General features: G+C 34.1%; 3 protein-coding genes across 3 annotated transcripts; 1 reads left to right on the top strand and 2 right to left on the bottom strand.

Annotated features, from left to right (window-relative positions):
* Nucleotides 1-2,000: 2,000 nt before the first annotated feature.
* Nucleotides 2,001-6,972, bottom strand: LOC123907369 (crooked neck-like protein 1). Its single transcript, XM_045957594.1, has 7 exons — nt 5,621-6,972; nt 5,455-5,520; nt 3,682-3,826; nt 3,361-3,579; nt 2,867-3,059; nt 2,554-2,749; nt 2,001-2,395 (listed from the first exon to the last, which is right to left on the bottom strand). Exons 1-7 carry the CDS (start codon nt 6,775-6,777, stop codon nt 2,281-2,283), a joined length of 2,091 nt encoding a protein of 696 aa, XP_045813550.1. The 5' UTR covers nt 6,778-6,972; the 3' UTR covers nt 2,001-2,280.
* A 3,138-nt stretch (nt 6,973-10,110) lies between these two features.
* LOC123909669 (protein SPA1-RELATED 2) lies at nt 10,111-18,502 on the top strand. Its single transcript, XM_045960543.1, has 8 exons — nt 10,111-10,284; nt 10,636-12,215; nt 12,714-12,871; nt 14,119-14,956; nt 15,523-15,669; nt 16,248-16,565; nt 17,182-17,241; nt 17,598-18,502. The coding sequence occupies exons 2-8, from the start codon at nt 10,701-10,703 to the stop codon at nt 17,787-17,789; spliced, it is 3,228 nt and encodes a 1,075-aa protein (XP_045816499.1). The 5' UTR covers nt 10,111-10,284; nt 10,636-10,700; the 3' UTR covers nt 17,790-18,502.
* A 383-nt stretch (nt 18,503-18,885) lies between these two features.
* LOC123909670 (mitogen-activated protein kinase kinase kinase 7-like) lies at nt 18,886-21,973 on the bottom strand. The gene is made up of 2 exons (XM_045960544.1): nt 19,921-21,973; nt 18,886-19,645 (listed from the first exon to the last, which is right to left on the bottom strand). The coding sequence occupies exons 1-2, from the start codon at nt 21,938-21,940 to the stop codon at nt 19,029-19,031; spliced, it is 2,637 nt and encodes an 878-aa protein (XP_045816500.1). The 5' UTR covers nt 21,941-21,973; the 3' UTR covers nt 18,886-19,028.
* Nucleotides 21,974-23,102: the final 1,129 nt, after the last annotated feature.

The raw sequence follows: 23,102 nt of genomic DNA, 5'->3' as shown, positions 1-23,102 counted from the left end.
ACAAGAAAATGTGCACCTGTTTTGGTTCTTCTGAGCTCTTGAGAATTTTCGGGAATAATTTGATTCCGAGATTTGTCAGGGAAAATTTGATTCCCAAATGACTTAGTTAATTCCCTCAAGTGGCCCTTGAACATCCTTTTATCATGGGAGAATCCAAAAGCTTAAGTTCAAATGTTAATGCCTTGCTAAGCACTCTTCATTTTCTTTGCAAATGAGTAGGAACCCTGAAATTGAGAAGTGAAAACACATGACATTAAAATGCAGATTTTAAATGAGTATCGGTCTAGATTAATTTTACACTGACGTCCAATGAAAATACATCATTTTGCAGTTACTTTTAACTTGAAGGTACAAAATTGGCTTACGTGACAATATCATTAGCTCTTATTGGATATCGGCGTCAATAAACTCATTTCAAATATTCCATGTATGCATGGTGATGAATATACATGAAAATATGTAGCCCCCCAAAACATGAGAGTTATATGCACAAATTGAAACCATACAAAAAAAGGACAAAGGGGACTTGGGGAGTTTCTAAGTATATATAGTAATTTTAATCTACAATCGATTGAATCATTCTTCAGATTTTTTACCCACCATTTTGTGGTCAGCTTTTAGAAAATGACAGAATAGATACAAAATCAATTCGTTAATTTTTATAACCTCAAATGTTATGTATTAACCATCACTAGTCAACATTTAACGTTGATACATGCATTACATTATTTAATAATGTTCATTCCGTGTTTGTTATGAAAATTATGCATAGCAAATTAGACGACACATTTTCTTAATCGAAATGTAAATGAAGCATATGAGATAACAAATCCATATCTATTTCCATTTTTAATCAGATATATAATATGAAAATTGTTACGGTACCTGGGAAATGGATGTTAGTTTCCAACAACCTGATTGGATTCAGAAAATATTGAAAAGAATAGGAGGAAAATAGTTGGAAAATAAATAACTTTAAAAAAAAAATCAGTAATTTTGGGGGTGAAATAAAAAATAAAAATGAAAGCATGCCTAATAATAAACATTTAGTAAAGACAAATTTAATTTGCACCCCCACCCCCGAAGAAAAAAAAGTGATGCAAAGATGATAATGTCATTTATATTTTTTTAGGTGGAATTATTATTGTATTTTCAATTGTACCTTCTAACTAATTTAGTGTATACTACTAAAACATTGCACCAATATAAATAAGATTAATTTAGTAAAATTGTCATGTCTTTTTGACAACATTGTATTTTTTTATCTGTGTAAAAAATTTATACGCCGATCATTTTGAAATGGATAAAGTATGTTAGATAAGTCAGACAACACTTGTGAGTAAAGAAATAGTCTCAAGTGCTTTTCATTTGGGGCAATATGTGGAGAAGATCAAGTAAAGCTTAGTAAGTAGATAGACTAATCAGAGAAAAGTCAAACAATTACGCAAATATTGTACTAGTACAAATCTCGTTATCTAGAGAGAGATTTAGAAAGAAAGAAAATGGTCTGTATCTTAAAGTATTGATGATATGAATGTTATGGATATGGATTCAGTGAATTCACAAATATACTGACTGCAGTGCAGTCGGCCACATATAAACCGTCCGATTAAGATCGGACGGTTCAGATTTTAAAATGAGATTTTATCCTTAAAATCTGACCTTAAAATTTGACGGTCCAAATCTACTGACTGCATGCAGTCGACTTCATAGAATCCAAATCCGAATGTTACCTTGTAGATGATATAATTATCTAACAACTAAATCAAAATAATACTATACTCATAAGATAGAATCTAAAACAAAACCCTGTAACAAGCAAGATATAACAGAAAAGTTCTCCTTCACTTTCCTCTCCTTGCTCTATCTTTCTCTCTATCTTCAAATGTTACTGCCCCCATTTTTGGTGCAATAAAACATCACAACGCGTTAAAAGAAGTGAAAGCATACAAATTTGTGATTTCCCTTCAGTAAAATCGACCAAAAAAAATATCACCATGTCTTGAATCTAAACATGTAACACAGTAAAATTGTAGTTGTAATCATATGTACACTCAATAATTGACTTTGGTACTGACCTTACACATTGCCTTAATCACTTTAAGGTGAAAATCACAATTTGCAACCATGATTTTCAATGCACAAATGTTAGGAAAGCAGACGGTCCTTAAATGCAATTCTTTATAAATAAAAAACTACATTTCTCTGTTACACAATTTAATAGCCCAAAATTTACTTAGCTGCTGAAGCCACAGTATTTGCCGGTTATACAAGATACTGTTAATCATCAGCGGAAGACATTTTTTGCTTCTTCCATTTGTAAGCAGCTTCCAAGATCTTGAGATTGGTTGTCTGTGTTTCCTCAGGGAATAGATAGTCGATAAATTCTTCAATTCTGCAAATTAAATTAAGAAGAATGAAGTAGGAAAAGAAGACAGAATATCACAGTCAACAAGCCTAATGCTAACAATACCAGAGAATAGCAGTGACTACTTCGAATATAACAGCATATAAACAAACCACTCAAAGACAAACATTGAGTTAGTTACGTACCTAGAAGAACCATCTTCAGTAGAAACATGTCTTCTCTTCTTGAGTTTCTTTGGCAGCTTAGACTGGACTAAGCTAACATCACCTAGCTCACCAGATGAAGCCTCCAAGTTGAGCCATTTCTCCAAGAGCATTGCCCTTTCTTCTTTTAAATCCGGAGCTGATGATCTGAAGTGGTTTAGAGCTTCCTCAAACACCCCTAATACAGGCACAAAACAAAATAGGAAGAGAATCAGAAAATTATTATGCTGCAGTTCAAACTTAAAACATACAATCATGATTTATAGCATATGAGAATAAAACTGGGATCACATACTTCTGGCACGCTTAATGCATTGCTCCTTTTGTTCTTCTTCTGATAAGTCTAAACTCTCCTTATCAATAGCTGTTGCTTCAAACTCTGCATAGCTTATCCATACCTTCAAGTGCTTTGTTCGATCAAGAAGCCTTTCATAAAGCACTCTTGCTCTCTCGAATTCACACTCAGCAGTTTCAAAATCAATGTATGCCTGTTATATATTCACAATTTTACAGTTAGGTTATGACCAGCATGTATATAGGTTTCTTAAACATGGTATACATCTGAATATGACGATACAGGTAATCACACTGCGGTATAACTATATACAGAAACGGTTTCGGTGGGGCTGGGAGTTAATTGGTAACGAGTGCTGAGTTGGCAAGTTTGAAAGCCATGCAGCAAGGGTGGGGAGGAGGTGAAGGATAGAAAATTAGTTGAGTATACACAAGGAAAATTAGTTGAGGTTTGGCTATTGTACAATAAAAATAAAAAATAAAAACTATGTGTACCTTCCACAACAACTCAGGCATGTCCAATGCTGGTTGGGCAATTGCAAGCTCAAATATTGCTCTAGCTCGTTCGGTCTCAGCCAAAGATCTCTCCAATTCTGCATACTTGCTCCATGCATAGCAATTTTCAGGTGACCACTCCAGATACTTCTCATACAATTTTCTGCATCTATCTATGTTACCAAGCTGCAGTTCTATCTCAATATACTTCTTAAATATCTGTTGAACAAAGAAAAAAGGCGTATATGTAGTTAGTCATGCAGCAATGAAAATAAGCAATATAATATTTTCATCGAGATAGATATTATATTAGTAAATTACCTTATCTTTAGGAGCCTTCCCAATAGCATTTCCTAATATTTGACGAGCACCGTTGAGATTCAGCTGACGTATTTCAAATTGGGCTGCTAGAAGCCATATCTTTGCAAATGAGAACTTCTGGTGAGGAATCTGGTTGAGACACTCCCTAAAGAAATGAAAGTACTGTCAATACTCCGTAGGATAATACAACAATCATAAATTTAATAAAAAAAATTGAGGTGATTTAGTAAAGGACGGCAATAGAACTGGACCAGAAAAGGTAAAAATAGAATCTAGAGGAAAATGTGATTGTAGAACCTAGAGGAAAATCGTACAGAAACATATATCTTAAATACCCATGGTGGTGATAGAACTCGACCATAAAAGGTTAAAAAAAACAGTAAGTCAAAGATAAAATATTGGAATCAAATGTGGCTGACGAATCAAGAGGAAAGAAGTTGTACAGAAATATATATCTTACATACAAGTCTAAAACCTACTCCAAATCTAAAACATCTCAAATCTTCTCCTAATCTTAATTTGTTGATACGGGGGTCAACAGAACTTCTTAATGTGGTATATTAGAGTCAACTTAAGATACTTCTTAATGAAAGCCTTACATAATACTTCTGAATGTCAAGGTAAGATACTTAATAGTTTGATTAAATGAAGACTTCGCTTTAAAGACTATTCTTCACTCATTAAAACTTAATGTTTTATAGCTTAGTTTTACTCGAGATTTAACATAGTTCAAACATAATGTCAATGTTTTGAATTTTGGAGTCACCACTCTAAGTACAGAGCCTTACGGCCTTACCTAACTAACTACCACTTGAGGCTTAATCCAAAAAAGACCGATGAAAAACAGCTACCATGTATATATTAAAGTAAAAAACACAATATAAATTGATGTAGTACACTGGCTTACTATTCCAGTCCTCACATAAAAAAACACTATTTTATCTACACTATAAATTTGCCACTACCCATCTTTTTCTTATGATAATATGCACAGATTAGATCTCATATTAGCACATACCAACTCCAAGCATGAATTATGGATTCGACCGCATTCAGTAAGCAAAAACCAGAAGCAATTATAGAAAAAACCAACACCAATATCCTACTCTGTTTGACACCTTTCAGTCCGCATGAACACTCAAATATCCACACTCCTAAAACAATATTCACGCCCTTAAACTAGAAGAATTAAAGGTATTCACAACAAAAAATAGGTCAACAAGTACAACAAAACTCACAGAGCACTGCTTATCAAAGAAAGCAATCACAATGACCAACTAAATCACAAAATGAAAGCAATTTAACAAATAAAAAGACACTTATGAAAAAAGCAATTGCGGGTGTGAAGAACGTCCAATCGCAAGCAAGAACAAAGAGAAAGTAGCACTTCATGCAGATTTGGTATCTATAGCTTGTAAGAAGACTAGACCATAAGGAACATAACTAGCACTTCATTTTTGGATCATATTGTAGCTCACAAATCTAATTTAAAACTAGTATAACCGAATTAAACCTAAAGTTCAGAGAATAGCTAACAATCAAGTTGAAATAACAGTAGAAGCATGTATTCTCTAACATCAATCAGGTACTATAGTAACTATTAATCTAATGTAGTGAAAATTATAACTGAGAATAATTAAACCATCCTAAAAAAGGCTATCTTAACGAATGCAAAATCATTTTGCCACAAAAAAGAAACATAGAATGAAATACATTGCGGAATAAAACATAGAATGAAACACGATACTTGGAAGTTCACAAAAGGCTGCTTACTTGTACACGTCTCTTGTTCGTTCCATATCTCCAGTGTCGAGCTCTTCATAGAGTGCATAGTTAATCCTGAATTACACACAGACCAATAATAAACACCAGGAGAAAATTCAAAATCATTAAATAAATAAACAACCATATAACATAACAAAATCCAAATCAAACATACCACAAATAAATATAACGCTGCCAGTATCGCTTCTCCTCGGCTGGAGGCACATTAGCAATAGCTCTCTCATAAACCTCCCTAGTTCTTTCCTTATTCCCCACACTCTCTTCCAACCTTATGTAATCAAACCAAGAATCGTAATTCAATGGATTTTTCCTCACTTCATCTTCGTACTGAAACCTCCTTTTACCAACAATAGCATCCTCAATCCCTTCCCTGTCACCATACTGCTTTTCAAATGCAACAAACTTCCGATACAAATCTTCAGCCCTTCCTTTCGGAATATGATCTAGCGCAAACTTATATATACACCTCGCCCGCTCTGCCTCCTTGCACCTTTCTTCAAACTCAGCAAACGCCACAAAAAGCAGCTCAGCTTCCTCATCGTCTGCAAGCCTATCCACGGCTCTTTCATAAACAGCCCTCGCCTTAGGAATCTCGCCATTCTTCATCTCAAACTTGGCATATCGTATCCAAGCACCAACCCTAGGATGACACAAAACAAATCTTTCAAAAATCCCTCTAGCTCGTTCAATCTCATTATACCTCAGTTCAAATTTTATATAAGATAACCATCCCTGTTGATCCGGCATCCATTGCATCCACCTCTCGAAAACCTGCCTTGCTCCAGCCACATTGCCAAGCATCTCCTCCATATGAATATACTTATACCACAACTGATCCACTCGCGGTAAAAGAGCAACAGCGCGATCCCAAACGTTCCTAGCATGATTTATGAACTTGTTTTTCATTTCAACTTCAGCATACTTTAACCATAGTGTATGATTCTTGTAATCAACTTCCAAAGCTCGTTCCCAAACAGAACGTGCACGTGCGAAATCTTTCTGTGACTCTTCCCACTGTGCATATTTGATCCATACACTTACATTCCATCGAACTCGTCGGATTAAATCTTCAAATTCCTTACGTTTCCGGAGACGATACTCGCCGAGCTCAGTTGAATCGGTGATTTTCTGCTTAGGTGGACGGATCTCAGCTTCTTGACGTTCTCTAGCTTCACGAAGAATTTGCTCCGCTGTAATTTGAATCGGTGCGGGAGTTTTGTTCTTAACCCTAGTTGGACGTGGAAGCTTGACCTCGGTGTCTTTGCGAGTGAGATAACCTAAGCTAGGGTCTGCATCTTTGGACGAAGACATGGTTACCCTAACGATGCAGAAAAGGCACAACAATGACGAAGGTTTGGTAGTAATGGATGATTTTCTCTTCTCTCTGCAGATTGCAGAGATGGAGTTGTCTATGGAGCTAGGGTTCGCAGAAGATGGGATTTTTGTTGAAGATTGTTTGTGTAGTTCTGATTCAAAAACTGTTATTGATGGGCTTCTGGGCTCGAATATATTGATTTTTTTCTACTTCGTACCCTATTATATACCTATACCCTCCCTCATAATATACGAACTTTTAACACACGTTTAACGCATTAATAGAGAAAATTATTGTAAGAGGAAAAAAAATAGATAAAATTAATTCCGATAAAATTTGAGTTGAAAAAAAGTTTTTTTTTTTTTGGTGTACTGAAAAAAAGTTATTTATATTTGAAAGTTTACAAGATTATCTATATTGTTGATTAATACAGTAATAATGCTAATAATAATATCTTGAAAGTGATAAAGATAATGTTAATTAGGTCCTAAAATTAATTAATGCATTACATTAAAAATTAACTACAACAAAAAATATTTGAAAATATTTTCTATTTAATTTTAAAAATTCTATAGTTAAAATTTACGCCTTAAATATGGGTTTGAGGGTCCGTTTGGATTAGCTTATTTTTTAGCTTATTCAAACAGTTTATGCAAGTAAATAAATTTGTATGTATTATTATAAGTTAGTTTATGATAAAATAACTTATAAAAATACAATTTTCACTTGTGGAAACTTATAAAATAGCATAAAACCTAATTTATATTGTATAAGTTGTTTGCATAAGCTGAAAAATAAGTTAATTCAAACGGACCCTGAATCTATGATCAATAAATTATATTGTTTTTAATAAAAAAATTGTTGTTTATATTTTCAAATTTTTTGTAGAAGAGAAAGATATTTCTTTATAGAAAGATGTTTTTACTTTTTACTAAATGAGTATTTCAATCAATATTTTGTGTAATATGTTTAAGTAGGATAAGTTTTTCACCATTCACGAGTTTGTTTTTAACATTCAATTAACAAGTCTTTTCATTGAATTAATATGTCGCATCACATTTCATTTAATTTAAACAGTATGACTTTTTATTCAATAGGTGAAAAACTTTGTGCATGATGAAAAAATTGTCTAACTTACGTACCATGTGACTTTTTACGTAAACTGCCCTTCTACGCACAATGGGGTAGGCGATTCACAAAGATTATAATTACGTTCTTTCTTTTTTGAAGTGATTCACAATTGTTAGTGGAAGCTATGTGACATGTGGTGGAAAAGTTTAGAGTTTAGCATTGCCGGTTATCATGCAGTCATGGTGCAGTCAATGCATCAGAGCTGTTTGATTAAAATTAGACGGCTCAAATTTAAATGCAACATTGATTTTTGGCAAAATTACACTAGAGATCCTTTATCTTATTTATTTGTAACAGATTGGTCCTTTATCTTTTTTTTGTCACAAATTAGTCCTTTATCTTTATGATTACGCACATACTAATCCTTTTTTTCATTTTTTAATAAAAATATGATGATGTGTCTAGCCACATAGGATAATGTTATTTCTTCAATAATTTTTTTAATGAAAATTTAAAAATTCCAGAAATCATATGAAGATTCATCATTGTTCATCATCTTCTTCATCATATTCATCCTCTTTTTCATTACACTTTAACAAAAGCACCCAAATACGCCTCATTATATAAATTTATGTGTTTTGTTTACCTCAATTTTTTTTAAACTCCAAAATCAAATTCCCCAATTCTTATTAAACCCTAAATTACCAAATAAAAAATATGAGATGATAAATATGAGTTTTCATCGACCCAAAAAATCTTAAAATTGAAATAACCCAAAATATGTTCTGGGTTTTAACACTTCCAATTCTCACCGTGTTTTCTACTACAATGTTGCTTTATTCCTATCAAATCTCACAAAGCTTGGATTTTTATTTACCACCAATTTTAAAGAACCACCCTTCAAATTAAATCAAGAAAAAAAATGAAGAACAAAACTTTAAAGAAATTCTGGAAAAAAGCTTTAAAGAAATCAAAAAAAAAATGAAGAACATAACTTTAAAGAACAGAACTGTTTTGCTCGTGGAACAGTTGGTGAGGGAAAAAGAAGCATGATGTAAATATAACACAGATCTGATTTGGTAAATTAGGATTTAATAAGAATTGGGAACTTTGATTTTGGAGTTTAAAAAAAGATCGAGGTAAACATAATACATAGATTTATACAATTTTGAGGTGTATTTGAGTGTTTTTGTTAAAGTGTAATGAAAAAGAGGATGAATATGATGAAGAAGATGATGAACAATGATGAATCTTCATATGATTTCTGGAATTTTTAAATTTTCATTAAAAAAATTATTGAAGAAATAACATTATCCTACGTGGCTAGACACATCATCATATTTTTATTAAAAAATGAAAAAAAGGACTAATATGTGCATAATTATAAAGATAAAGGACCAATTTGGGACAAAAAAAAGATAAAGGACCAATCTGTTACAAATAAATAAGATAAAGGACCTCTAGTGTAATTTTGCCTTGATTTTTTAAAACATTTAAAATTCTAATGTTAAATCTAAGTTGTCCGATCTTAATCAAATAATCTAGATTCAACTGAATGCATGCAATTAGGGATGCTGACTGCACCTAATCCAGGTCCTTATTATTGCTAATATTACTTTTTTTTTCTTCGTATTTTGTAAACTTTGAAGTTAAATTTGTTAGGAGATAGTCAAATTTAGTTGCTCATACTTTTGTCAGGACGATCAATTCTTAAACCCATTTCCGTAAATTTGTAATTTCCATAAATTTAAAGATCATTTTTTTTATATTAAACCTATTTGATTTACTATGTTAACAATGATGATCGAATCTAACATCTGATACATACTACCCAAATCTCTCTGGCATAAAACTTTACCGATTAATAAAATTAAAAGATGAGTTAAATTTGTTTTAGTAAAATAAAGATAAAGAGGGAAACAATTATCAAATAATTGTGCGGATTTCTTAGCCAAGCTTGGAGCCTCTTCAGATTCTGATCTCACGATTCATGCATCTCCCCCAGAAGGCTTCTTTGACATTCTTCGAAGCGACGCGACTGGAACTTTCTACCTTAGAGAATAGTTTCCTTTTCTTTTTTTTTTTTTTTTTGTTTTTTGTTTTGTTTTGATTAGCCTTGTAACCAAAAAAAAATAAAGATAAAGAGTAAACAAAAATAAAATAAAGATAAAGATGAGTCAAATACTCCGTACGAAAGTGAGCTTCGAGTCGGGTCTAACCCAATAATGAAACCCGGCTTTTTATACACCGTTTATCTTGTCTTGAAATGTAATGAAATGAAATGAAATCAAATAATCTTTTGGCACTTGCTTTACCAATACTTCTTCGCTGTGTGTGGTGAGACTTGAGAGCGCGTGTTCTTGCTTCCCCAGCTTCTCTTCACAAACCGACTTATTTCCACCTCCACAAAATTACAAATTAATCGCGTTCTTGTAAGTCCTTTTCCTTCTCCCCTTCTCTTTCGTTCCATCTAACTCCTCTCACAAATTTTTTCTGTTCCTCTAATCCATCACTTTAATCGATTAATTAATAATCACTTTGCTGCAACAGTTATCAGGTTTTGAGATTACTACTACTATTTTAATGTCTAATCGCTCCAGTTAAATGTTTCATTATTTTACTTGAGTTCATGATTTTCATTTCTCAAATCTGCTGCAAGTAGTATAAGCAATAAGCATATAGAAGTTTATTTTCTATTTATTTATGATTTTAATGAATATGAATTTAACTAATGTGTTTATCAAATTTATTTGACTTATTGATTATTGATGAACATTGAACAGTGTTGGTTTTATGTGTTGATTGCTAAAAATGGAGCATACGTGATTGCGAAGGTTAAAACTAAGTTATGGAAGAAGAATTGATTGATGAGGGAATTCAATTAGAGTCTGCTGACGATTCGCAGCGCCAGAGTAAAGAGGATGATGTGTATTCACCGAATACCGAAAGCCGAAAAATCGTGAAATCTCAACAAGTATTTTTACCTGTTAATCAGGAGTATGATGGTATTCTACATGGTAAAAATGTAGTTGAGGAGGCTGTTAGTGAAGCGGCTACGTCACAACATCCTTATGCAACGGTTGAAGAACTGACGGTGAAAAGTTACAATGGTTCGAGTTTTGATATTGGTACATCGAATAGCCAAGTGCAGATGTATAGTCAACAGAAACATTGGCAGAATCTTTATCAGATAGGAAATAATTCTGGAAATGGAAATTCAGTTAGTGATACTGGGTTGATAAATAGTGGCCAGGCTACATCTAGTGCTTGGGAGAATGTTGGAACTGCATCATTTCCCGAGTTGTTAGCTAGAAAATCACACAGTGATGGTCAGAGCAATGTCATTGAACACTTGGCAGCTGCTGAAAGTAAAGAGGGTGCAGGTGATGTTCATCGAGGAACACGCACAAAAATGATATCCAAATCTGGGTTTGCTGAGTATTTTATTAAAAATACATTGAAGAGTAAGGGTGTTGTACATAAAGGTCCAGCTTTGGATCGCTTCACTGTTCAGTCTAGAGAGCAAAATCAGGCAAAAGCTGGCAGTGATGCAGATCAGAATTGGATTAAGACTGGCAGTGTTGCAGATCGGAATAAGATGAAGGCCAGCATTGGTACAGATCAGAAACAGATGAAGGCTGGCATTGGTTCTCAGTCAAACTCTAACATATCAGTGAAACCTAGTTCCAAATCTGCAAAGTTTCCCTTTAATAGTGATGCTGCTGTGCCTAGATCAAGCAGGACTGAATGTGACGGCGTAACATTGAGAGATTGGTTAAAATCTGGCAAGCGCAAAGCAAGCAAAGTGGAAAGTTTAAATATATTTAGGATGATTGTGGATTTGGTGGATGATTCTCACTCTCGGGGAATTGCATTGCATAGCCTTTCTCCATCTTACATTAAATTGTTACCATCAAATCAGGTCACGTACACTGGGTTACCTACTCAAAAACAGATGGCAGGTAGTGTTGTAAATCCTGAAGTTCTTAACTTAGATAATTCTTTTATTAGAAAAAGGTTGTCTGAGCAAGTAAGGTCGCCCTCTATTGACATAGGGTCCAAGAAACAAAAATTTGATGAGAATGTGAGGACCGGGAGTGACTTGTGTCTTGAGACTGCTAGTAATCATGAAGTTCAAATTCCTACAATTGGATCACAAGATTATAGAAACGAATATGAGGAAGATAACCAATTTTCTATGTATAATTTTGGGAGAATGTCTAGCATCCCTCGTGTATCTAATACAGGTCAATTGTCATCTACTTCTTTATGTCAAAGATTGGAAAATAAGTGGTATGCAAGTCCTGAGGGAGGTTGCACAACATCATCAAATATCTACTGTCTTGGTGTCTTCCTTTTTGAGGTATGTAGACCAGTTCATGATACCTTTCTACATTTTTTTAAATGCAGTTTTCTTGTGTTCTGCGATGATAATTATTCATAACTCCTCAAAAAGAGATTTGTTTACATGTGAACTTGTGTAGTACAGTTGAAAACCTGCTTCTGTCTATATATGTTTGAGGTCAACATCTAGCATTAGCGTTTTTTTTATCCCTTTGTTTTTCCCCCTATATCTAGTGTTAGCTTTCTGACATCTTCCCAGTAAGACTCAAATTCAGATACTTGGTACATTTCATAGTGAAGTGGCTTCCTCATTTTAGGTTGATTAAAAGACCCGTGTGTAGGTGTTTAGTGCAGATCTTTCTAGTCAATAAAACTAACTAATTGGTATAATTAAAAGTAACTTAATGAGCAATAAGGTTTGACAAAATTATTTGATTCTGCTCACAATCGTTCTAACTGGAACAGTAAACATCAAGTCACAAGCTTATTATTAATTTTCTTCCCTTCATTTTTTCAGTTGCTAGGTCATTTTGACTCTGAAAGAGCGCATATTGCAGCAATGTCTGATCTTCATCATAGGATTCTTCCTCCAGCTTTCCTTTCAGAAAATCCTAAGGAAGCTGGCTTTTGTCTTTGGCTGCTGCATCCTGAACCATCATCACGTCCAACAACAGGGTACTATTGAAATACTGTCTATCGTAGTTAACATGTGATTTAATTCAATTAAAATTATATTTAAAAATTAGTCATTAACATCTGATATGCAGATCTATCATTTGTTTCTTTGATAAAATTGTAAGTATGGAACAATGTATATTTAAATCATGGCATGCCCTTATGTTGATGGTCATTGGTATTGTTGAGAGACTCACCTGAGATAGCAATATGGCTTGAATAATGGTTATAAGCGGGGAAACCCTCCCCTTGTGACCTGGCATTGTAGGGTTGAGTTAGGCTCAACCCAAATTTTAAGATAGTCTCAGAGCTTATTCTAGATCCATTGCGCTACCCGGATAACCTTTCAGATGTCTAGTCCTACCCGTGGGCTTGGGGGGCAGGGGGTTGAGACTCTGGATAGTAATGTGGCCTGACTAGTGTTTATAAGTGGGAGGAACCCCCACCTTACAACCTGGTATTGTGGGGTTGACTTAGCCAAACCCAAATTCTATGAAGTATAGACATATGCACGACATTTGTCATCATTAGGTTCATCAATCGTCTCTCATGTATCTTTTTTAAGGTTTTTGTATAATGATCCCCTTCCTCCCCTCTCCCTTTTTACAACATTTGTGTGTTGCATTATTAACTGACTATATGCTGGGATCAGACTAACAAAATGAAAGCTTAGAGGCACTTTATAAATTAAAATAAAAAATAACCAACTGATTGGGCTCAAGTGGTTAATGAGCTCCACCAAAGGACGAATCACTGGGGAGAACCTGAATTTGATTCCTTTGTGTAACAAAAATTCTTGGCCATATTGTACTTACCTCCCGGCTGAACTCCGGATTACCAAGGCCCCCTTCCCCTGAGAACTGGAGGATTAACACATAATATAATTTCCATTCAACGACACTATTAAAGTTTGTATTTTATGCAGATACATGGATCATTTTTTTTCCTTTCCATCATCACTAATAGTGTAGTTCTTGGAGGCAAGCTGATAATCTTCTATTATAGAGTTGAAATCTTTGTTCTCTAAGATGTCTGCTTCTCCCTTTGATATTACTAACTACAGAGAATTTTTATTTGCATATTCTTCTCTTCCAGTCTTTGTGAAATATTTAGGCATATTTCGATAAATATGCCGTTAATTCTTATAATTTGGACCACAAACATTATACCTTATTTATATGATTTCCTTAAGCTTTAATTTCTGTTGTTATGATTCCCTAAAGTTAAAAACTTTTGCCACATGACAGGGAAATCCTACAATCTGAAGTGATCAATGGATTACAGGAGTTGTGTAGTGAAGAATTGTCATCATGTATAGACCAGGAAGATGCAGAATCAGAATTGTTATTGCATTTCCTCTTCTCGTTAAAAGAGCAGAAGCAGAGCGATGCCTCCAAATTGGTTGAACAATTAGAGTGCTTGGAATCAGATATAGAAGAAGCAGAGAGGAGGCATGGCTTAAGAAAACCCTTGGTTTCCTCTGGCTTTCAGAACGGTTACTCTTCTCAGAAAGAGATTATGCCTCTTACAAAGGAACTTTTGAGTGCAGAAATGCTACCCACGGTATCCCCAATCTCTAATACAAATGAACTGAGATTGATGAGAAATATAGGCCATCTCGAAAGTGCTTACTTTTCCATGAGATCCAAAGTTCACCTTTCCGAAACAGATGCTACAGATCACCCAGATAAAAATATACTAAGAACTCGTGAGAACTGGTATGTGACCCAAAAAGGCGAGGAGCAACATAAAAGTAAAGATGCTTTAGGAACCTTCTTTGATGGTTTGTGCAAGTATGCACGTTACAGCAAACTTGAAGTGCGGGGTATACTAAGAAATGCAGATTTTAACAATCCCGCAAATGTGATATGCTCTCTGAGCTTTGATCGGGATAAAGATTACTTTGCTTCTGCAGGGATATCTAAGAAAATAAAAATCTTTGACTTCAATACACTTTGCAATGACTCTGTTGATATCCATTATCCTGCTGTTGAGATGTCAAACAGATCAAAGCTCAGCTGTGTTTGCTGGAATAACTATGTTAAGAACTATCTTGCCTCTACAGACTATGACGGTGTAGTGAAGGTATGCTTTGAAGACACCACTTGAATTATTATTTTATCATTGAGAAAGACATGCTTTGCGGTATCCCTCATTGATATATGTAGAATTAATGTATCTGACTCAAAATGAATGCGGACTTCTAAAATCTAACATTTATTTTTTGAAAAAGAAAGAATAGATCAACCGTCTAGGTGGGTACTCCTGTTCTTTTTCTTTTAGAATGTTCTCAAATAATGTCATTTTTTCAGTGACTTCGTGCTATTGTACCAAAATCATACTTGGAATGAATTTACTTTCTTGAAGTACATGTGCTTCCTACATGGTTGTAGGCGAGCCAAGCTTGTGCGTGACATGATTATTTAGCATCAAAATAGAGAGCCGTGATCATCATTTGTTTACTTAAATTTAGAAGGGCATCAAATTGCATGATTGTAAACACCCGCATCTCAACCAATATCAGTTGAAACATTAGAAATGCTATATTTGGGGGATGTGGGTGTTCTGAAAGAATATAACTATTTATTGGTAATTGGCATGCTCTGATTACCAGCTTTATTCATGTCATGTATAATTCAATGTATTTTCAGTTATGGGATGCCAGCACAGGTCAAGAATTTTCTCAATATAGTGAACATGAAAAGAGGGCTTGGTCTGTTGACTTCTCTCCGGTATGCCCTACCAAATTTGCCAGTGGAAGTGATGATTGTACTGTCAAGCTGTGGAGCATCAGTGAGGTAAACCCTCTCCCGTGTACTAATCCACCCACACACACCGGCACCCATGTATGTAAAGCATGCAATGTGCAGATTTTGCTGGACAGAAAATCAGTAACAAACAAAAAACTAGGGTTGCAGTGTAATTGTATGTTGCTTGCAAAGGTGGATTATGGTGGCCAGCCAAAAATTCATAATGTTGTGGCCTGTGGCCAATATAATAGGTGTTGCGACCTGTGGCGGTGGACAAAAATTTGAGAACACCACCTCAAACATAACATGAACTTCAAAAGTTTTTATAACCGCTGTTTGTATGCATCAAAAACACGATTTGGAATTTTCTCCCTGTAAATTAAGAATCCTTGATCACCAAACAGGTCATCTTTTTTTACATCCGAAATATGTTGAATCTATAAGAAAAATCTAGTTTGTGTTTCCATCAGCAGAGGGCAGATATTTAATGACAATGATTTTCTAATTTTTAAGCATAAATTTTGCATAAAATGTATTTTCCCGTCAGCTGAAATTACTGCCAAACATACACTATAGTTTCTTAGCAATAACTATTCAAGTGCTAATATAGTGCAAATGTTTCACAGAAAAACAGTTTAGGCACAATCAGGAATGTTGCTAATGTCTGCTGTGTCCAATTTTCGGCTCATTCCTCTCATTTGCTGGCCTTTGGATCTGCGAATTACTCAACTTATTGTTATGATCTTCGCAATCTTAGAAGTCCCTGGTGTGTATTGGTTGGCCATCGTAAAGCTGTAAGCTATGTCAAATTCTTAGACTCTGAAACACTTGTTTCTGCATCTACTGATAATTCATTAAAGATCTGGGATCTCAATAAAACCTCTTCGGTTGGTGCATCTACTAGTGCTCGCAGCCTAACCCTGTCTGGACATACTAATGAAAAGGTATGGTTTTAAATTTTACAACACTGAATGGAATTTATGTTTGTGGAAACTGTAAGGTTTGTTTATCACAGCTTTTTAAGTTTTAAACTTCCTTCAGAGAACTTAACTTGTTTGGGTATTAAATGGGGTTTCAGATTGTTGTTATCTGAATGGCTAGTCAAATTTATGAAATGTGTAATTGTGTATGCCTTCGGCCAAAATAAATTGTTCAAATCTGTGATGAACAACTACATCTACTATGGTTCAGTTTGGAATCGGATTAGATTCTAGCTTATAGGAGCTTTTAATTAAAATAAGTATTCAGTTTCTAGCTTATAGATGTTTATGGAGACGATCAACGAGAGAAAGCTATTACATAGAAAGCTCATGCATATTAGTATAGTTAGAACACTCATATAATGATCATGCCTATTAGTTAGAACACTTCTCTCAAGATCTTTTCTACCTTTTCTTATTTACAAGTACTTGTGGAAAAGTTTATCCGAGTTAGCTCTATACCTGCATTAGAAATTTTACCTGTATTTTTTTTTGTTTTTTGTGGCCTTATTCTGACTAATGTTTGTTTATGGTTTTACTCAAATTGATCGACTAAATCTTCCACCTCTTACTTTGACAGAATTTTGTGGGTTTGTCTGTTGATGATGGATATATTGCGTGTGGTTCAGAATCAAATGAGGTATATATAGTTTCCAGCAATGTTTATCTGTTTAGTTTTTTACTAATTAAGAGGATCTAGAGCAAATCTTAAAATTGTAACTATTGACAAACTCTAATACACGAGTTTGCAAATCTTTAAAATGAAAATCTTTGACACTCCCACATTTGTAAACCTCTTTAAAAAATGTGCTTGCAATCTTAAAAATGAAAACATAACTATGCGCCAATTTTGTGATGATAATCTCTGACTTGCAATCTTACATTTGTAAAATTGAAAACTTATTTAGAAGGATTATACAAAGATGAAAATGCAAGTAGGCCTGAGTTTTGTGCAGAAGTCATATTCATTGGCATCACATTTATATTTTCTTGTAGGTTTACACCTACTATAAATCACTTCCCATGCCAATTACGTCACACAAGTTTGGATCTATTGATCCCATCTCTGGTAAAGAGACTGAAGATGACCATGGTCAATTTGTTTCAAGTGTGTGCTGGAGAGGGAAATCAGACATGCTTCTTGCAGCCAATTCAAGTGGATGTATAAAAGTGTTACAGATGGTTTAAGGAAAGTTTTCCCTTGATGATAGCTCTCCGATATTTTTGCCCTGGCCACTCGGGCCAATACCATCAACTTGTTGTGGATTGTAAGAAACACTTTTGACATCTTGAGCTCTGGTTTAAAATGTGATGCAGAAGGGGCTTCAATTTCTGCAATAATTGGATGCAGAAATAGAGTTGTAATCTAAATCCAGATATTGAAATTATGATTCATTGCCAATGAGCATAAGCAAGCTCTGTCTTTAAATCAGAATTTCATATTGTTATTATGTCATATCTAACAAAGCCTTGTTATACACTATTTTTCCTGGGATCAAATATGGAAAAGATTGAGAGACATCAAAATTGGAACGGCATATGCTAAGTTGCTTCTAAGCTCAAGTTTTTCTGCAAAGTGTTTCTCTGAGCCTATGTAAATTGTATCGCGGTCCTTTTAAATTGTAATTGCAGTTTTGTAGGAAGAAATGTTTGTTTATCAAATTATATAAAACAGCTTCACCACCATAAAAGGGAAGCATGTAGTTTCTGTTGTAACACTCCCTCTTGTTCTTTCTCTCTTGGGGTGCACTTGCTCTCAATGGTTGTATATATAACTGTAACATACCTTGATCATATTGATTTTAGGTTGCTATTTGAATGCATGTAAATTGAGCATGGTTTTTCTCTTCTTTAGAGGAAACTATGTATTGTTTTGATTTAATTCATTATTAGTTCATGTGATCTTTGTTGTTGTTTTGACTTTTCAATGTGCAATTAAAGTTTTTTTTTTATTCCTTTTAAAGAGGTATTGTTGTGTATGATCTTTAGGTGAGGGACTATTTGAAGGCTAGTTATGAAGTCATAACCTTTCACTATGATACGACCAGAAAGGTAAGCCACAATATATATATATATATATATATATATATATATATATATATATATATATATATATATATATATATATATATATATATATATATATATATATATATGGCAAGAGCAAGAAAGTAGGGAAATAACCTCCAATTATGAAAAATATTTACAAAAAATTAAAAGAATACAGCCATTGACAAAACTATACATCTAAGTAACCTTCCCATAAAAGCTACATTTTGTGTTTCCAATTTACATTAAAAAAATATATGCCCCATATAATTTAAAATCCTGAGAAAATCTGTTTGATTTAAAATGGTTGAAGTCTCTAATTAAGGACTAATAACTGCTAAAGAATATAAAGAATCTTTACACCAGTGCTAAAAGGCCTTAATCTGAGACATGACCACATGTTTCTCTTACATACGGACTCAAAGGGGACATTGTAAATGGTGACATGCTTTCTCTTTTAGTCTTATTATTCCTCACATATGGACTCAAGGGACTCAATCCATATGCTGACAATCTACCTCGTATCTTCGCAGAATCCATATCTGAAACATGACCACTTTTTTTGCTTATGAATGTCCTTGAAGGACTCATTGGAGGTGTTGAAATGAACCCTTTTTGCATCCTCACACTAGCGGCATTATTAGCACTTTGGACGCGTCTCATGCTTATCGGACTCGAAGAAGGATTCAAAGGAAGTTGTGCTTTTTTTGTCTTTAAACTGTTAAATGGTGATTGATCTCTTGTTTTCAGCTTTAAACTAGGCTTGGAATCTGATACATTGCCTCCTTCATATATTTTTCTTCTAACTGTGCTTGAAGTTGTCACTAATGGTGATTGATTCCCTTTGCGCTCCGATTCTGATGAGGATTTGGTAGGTCTTCTTTTACCTGGACTTAGAGGGCTAGATGCCATTGATGACAGATTTACCTTATTTGTCCTTGAAATGCGACCCGATAATGATGGTAATGATCTTGTTGCTTTCAATTTTCGAGTTCCTGTTTCAATCAATTCAATACATAATTAGTTTACAACATTCACCACCATTAATCAAAATCATGTAGTATTGACACATCTGATGAAAGACATGTTCGGTGTCTGACATATTACACATTGTCAGTGTTTGACACCAACACATGTAATTCATTCATTTTTTCAAATTATTATCGGTGTCAGCATGTTAGTGACGTGTTCAATGTCTGCATCTGCATTGTAAGTTTGTAACACTAATAAGCATACTAATTCATACATATCAAAATAAAATTAAACTGACCTTGGTCTTTCTTTGCCTTCATTTCTAATGGTGTCTTTATTGTAACACTCTTCCTTGGTGGGGAATCAGAAGAACTAGACTGTGTGTCGACAAAAATTGATTTGGGATAAGCTGTTAGATCTTCCATTATGGATGCATTAGCATCTGTACAAACTGTGCTATGTTCATTTCCTTCCCCAAATACAATAGCCTCATCCTTTGTTGGCTCACACTCACAGCACTTATCTTTAGTAGGAGTATTACTCTGATTCTGATTATTGATCTTCCCTTTCTCAACAACTTTGTAAGCAAACATTTCATAAGGTATTTGTGAAACAGTGTTACTTGTCTTTTCCATTAGAAAACTTTTAAAGAACATTCCTTCTAGGTCACAACAATCTACAGGTGGGTTCTGAAGTTCAAGCTGATTGAATTCAGGATTGATCATAACATACTCACTGTTCATTGAAAGAAACTTTTTGGTGTAGCGCAAAATCCTACAAATAGACGAGAAAGTAGGACGCTGAGACGGATCAGTTTGCCAACATTTTTTTATCAAACTCACAAGATATTTCGGCGAATGATATGGAAACAAAGGTCTTTCGCCTGCTATGATATTTTGGCTAGTCCTATCCCCTTGAAGATGGTTATCCTCAAAAGGAACTTTCCCTGTCAACAACTCAAAACATATCATACCGAAACTATATGCATCGGCTTTCTCTGAGTACTTACAATAAGTTGAAGCATTTTTCGTTTGTTCTAGCTCAGTTAAAACCTCAGGTGCATACCAAACTGAAGGGTCAATCTCTTCAAGAATAGGGTTATTTGTTGGTGAGGTTCTATTGTCACCATTCGTCACAGATGACAAACCAAATCCTACAACTTTTGCTTGAAAATAACCTTCTTGTGAGTTTCTTGCTCTTAGTAGGATATTACAAGGATTAAGGTTTCCATGGTAAATTTTTTTGGTGTGAAGATATTCAATGCCTCTAGCCATTTGAAGCATGAGATCAACCACAACAGGTATAGAGAACAAAATCTGTCTCCTTGGACCACAATTTTCTTTCATGTATGTCCATAAATCTTTGTTCATTAACTCCATCACAAGTGAAAACTCTTTCTTACCTTCATCATAAAAACCACATAGACATTGCAATATGTTAGGGTGAGAAAGTGATAACAAATTGAAAATCTCATTTTCATAAGCTTCTCTCTCCCCAACAAAATTCCTCAAAGCAAAACTTTGTCCTAACCATTGAATTTCCTTATATTCCTTTCCCCTTCCCAATCTTCTCCTCACTTGGTAATCTTTGGATCCTAACAAAATCGAAATCGGCCACAGAATCTTATTGTTATTACTATTATTGGTTTTTTCTGAACCATTCAATAGTTTCTTCAACAACATATCAGCAAATTGTTGCTCATTCTTTGAACAAGTGAGTTTGGGAGAACCTTTTTTCTCTTTGAGTGATTCTATGAGCCTCCATCTATCTTCTCTCCAAGCATTCTCCATTTGGTTGCAAATCTCTTTTGGAACCAAATACTGTTTCCCAAATCTCCATTGAAAAAGTTTTGGATCATTCCATTCCACATCATATTTTCTTGCAAGCATAACTTTCTTCTTTGAATTCTCATCTTGATCCAAACCCGACATCTCACCAGCACTCTCGATCGCTTCAATAACCGCAGGGAAATAACAAAGCAAGTTATGAATGTGAAACTCAACGCAATCTCGGTTCTGAGAAAGTGTCAATGATTTTCCCCACCAATCTTTTGAATCCAAACAATGCTTGATGTATAGTTCACCTTCTTTGAAAACCCTGCAAAGCTCTCTGAGAGGAAATTCAAGAGGTTTCCATTTGGTAGCTCTTTCATCAAGCTTTAGATTCTGCCTTATCTCGTCTGAGATTGTGTCGAATGCTAGACTGAATATGTCGTGGATCAAACAACATTGTCGTTGGTTGATTTGAATTTCATCGCGCAAAACCATAAGCGCTTTTAGGCTTCCAAGAACCTCACCAATATGCCGGAATTGTTCCATTCCGGCACTTCCAAATTGTCGATAATCCACACCGAAACCTAGGAAACCAACCAAAATCAACAACAAAAAATCAATACCACACACAACATTGAATAATCAGAAAAACACAATGTATATGTATATATTTTAATTTTTAATATGATCGATGAAACATGATCAATGTTTTACACAGAAGTACGTGACTTATGTGTGTGACGTGACATCAATGTTTTCAATATATTTGTGGTTGCATTTAAGATTGCATGTGACTGCAATTCTATACAATTTAAAAAATTGCAATCACGACCGCTATTTAAAACTATGGACATGATAATGATAATTGAAAAAATAAATTATAAATTAACAAAATAGTACCTGTTGTGTGAAATATTTCACTCAATATGCAAATTCTAAAATTGTTTAATAACCGTGATGATTGTATATCAAGATTTTTGAATCTCAAATAGACAATACCAAATTGAAGCCAATCTGTTAAATGAAAACAACATTGAATTGAAGCGTGAGATATATAGAAGAAAAGATAATAAATGAGATCACAAAATAATGTTAAAACCAAATACATAAAAAATACTTACCCTTTGTTAAGATGTAAATTAAAGAATGAAAGGAAGAAGAATAAAATGAAAGAATTAAGGGGAGATGAAAAGATTGTTATAAGATTTAGAAACTTGTTAATTTGGATTGCAAGGTGGTATGATGAATAATTTGACAAGTTAATTAAGCTGTACAAGTCAAAACAAAACAAACAATTTATGGAAAGAAAAAAAAAAACGGAAATTCTGAGGCAGGTTTGTTAAAGAATTAAAATATGTTACAAATTAATTAATGTTGATGGTGGTGTAGCTAACAAAGATTGAATTTAATTACGAAGTAGTTATGTTGTTTTTGTTTTGTAACGTTGTTGTTTGGAGAAATGCAAATTTCAGTTGCATTTCTCCGTGGTTCACGCGAGTTTGGTGTTGTAGTAAAATCACATTGATTCATATATAGCGAATACATGCATGCATTGCATAATAATATAATTAAAGTGTATGTGATGAATTGAATGTGGTGGTGGTTGACTCGTTGACAATGTTTTTTTAGAATTTTGTTACAATGAATGGATAAATAAATAAATAAATAATTGCTTCATTCAATGCCAGCTTATAGTACGAACTCGTTT

Source organism: Trifolium pratense, linkage group LG2 (assembly GCF_020283565.1).
Source record: "Trifolium pratense cultivar HEN17-A07 linkage group LG2, ARS_RC_1.1, whole genome shotgun sequence".
In the NCBI taxonomy this organism is placed as follows: Eukaryota; Viridiplantae; Streptophyta; class Magnoliopsida; order Fabales; family Fabaceae; genus Trifolium; species Trifolium pratense.
The sequence above is the reverse complement of the archived record's forward strand: the minus strand, read 5'-3'. Positions and strand labels throughout refer to the sequence as shown.

Excerpts from the sequence above, each read along its gene's own strand:
- LOC123907369 (XM_045957594.1), bottom strand. The coding sequence starts at position 6,777 with ATGTCTTCGTCCAAAGATGCAGACCCTAGCTTAGGTTATCTCACTCGC. Across the intron at positions 3,580-3,681 it reads GGAAGGCTCCTAAAGATAAG|ATATTTAAGAAGTATATTGA; the intron begins GTAATTTACTAA and ends TTTGTTCAACAG. Across the intron at positions 2,396-2,553 it reads ACTGAAGATGGTTCTTCTAG|AATTGAAGAATTTATCGACT; the intron begins GTACGTAACTAA and ends TTTAATTTGCAG.
- LOC123909669 (XM_045960543.1), top strand. The coding sequence starts at position 10,701 with ATGGAAGAAGAATTGATTGATGAGGGAATTCAATTAGAGTCTGCTGAC. Across the intron at positions 12,216-12,713 it reads TTGGTGTCTTCCTTTTTGAG|TTGCTAGGTCATTTTGACTC; the intron begins GTATGTAGACCA and ends TCATTTTTTCAG. Across the intron at positions 14,957-15,522 it reads ACTATGACGGTGTAGTGAAG|TTATGGGATGCCAGCACAGG; the intron begins GTATGCTTTGAA and ends ATGTATTTTCAG.
- LOC123909670 (XM_045960544.1), bottom strand. The coding sequence starts at position 21,940 with ATGGAACAATTCCGGCATATTGGTGAGGTTCTTGGAAGCCTAAAAGCG. Across the intron at positions 19,646-19,920 it reads GAAGGCAAAGAAAGACCAAG|GAACTCGAAAATTGAAAGCA; the intron begins GTCAGTTTAATT and ends TGATTGAAACAG.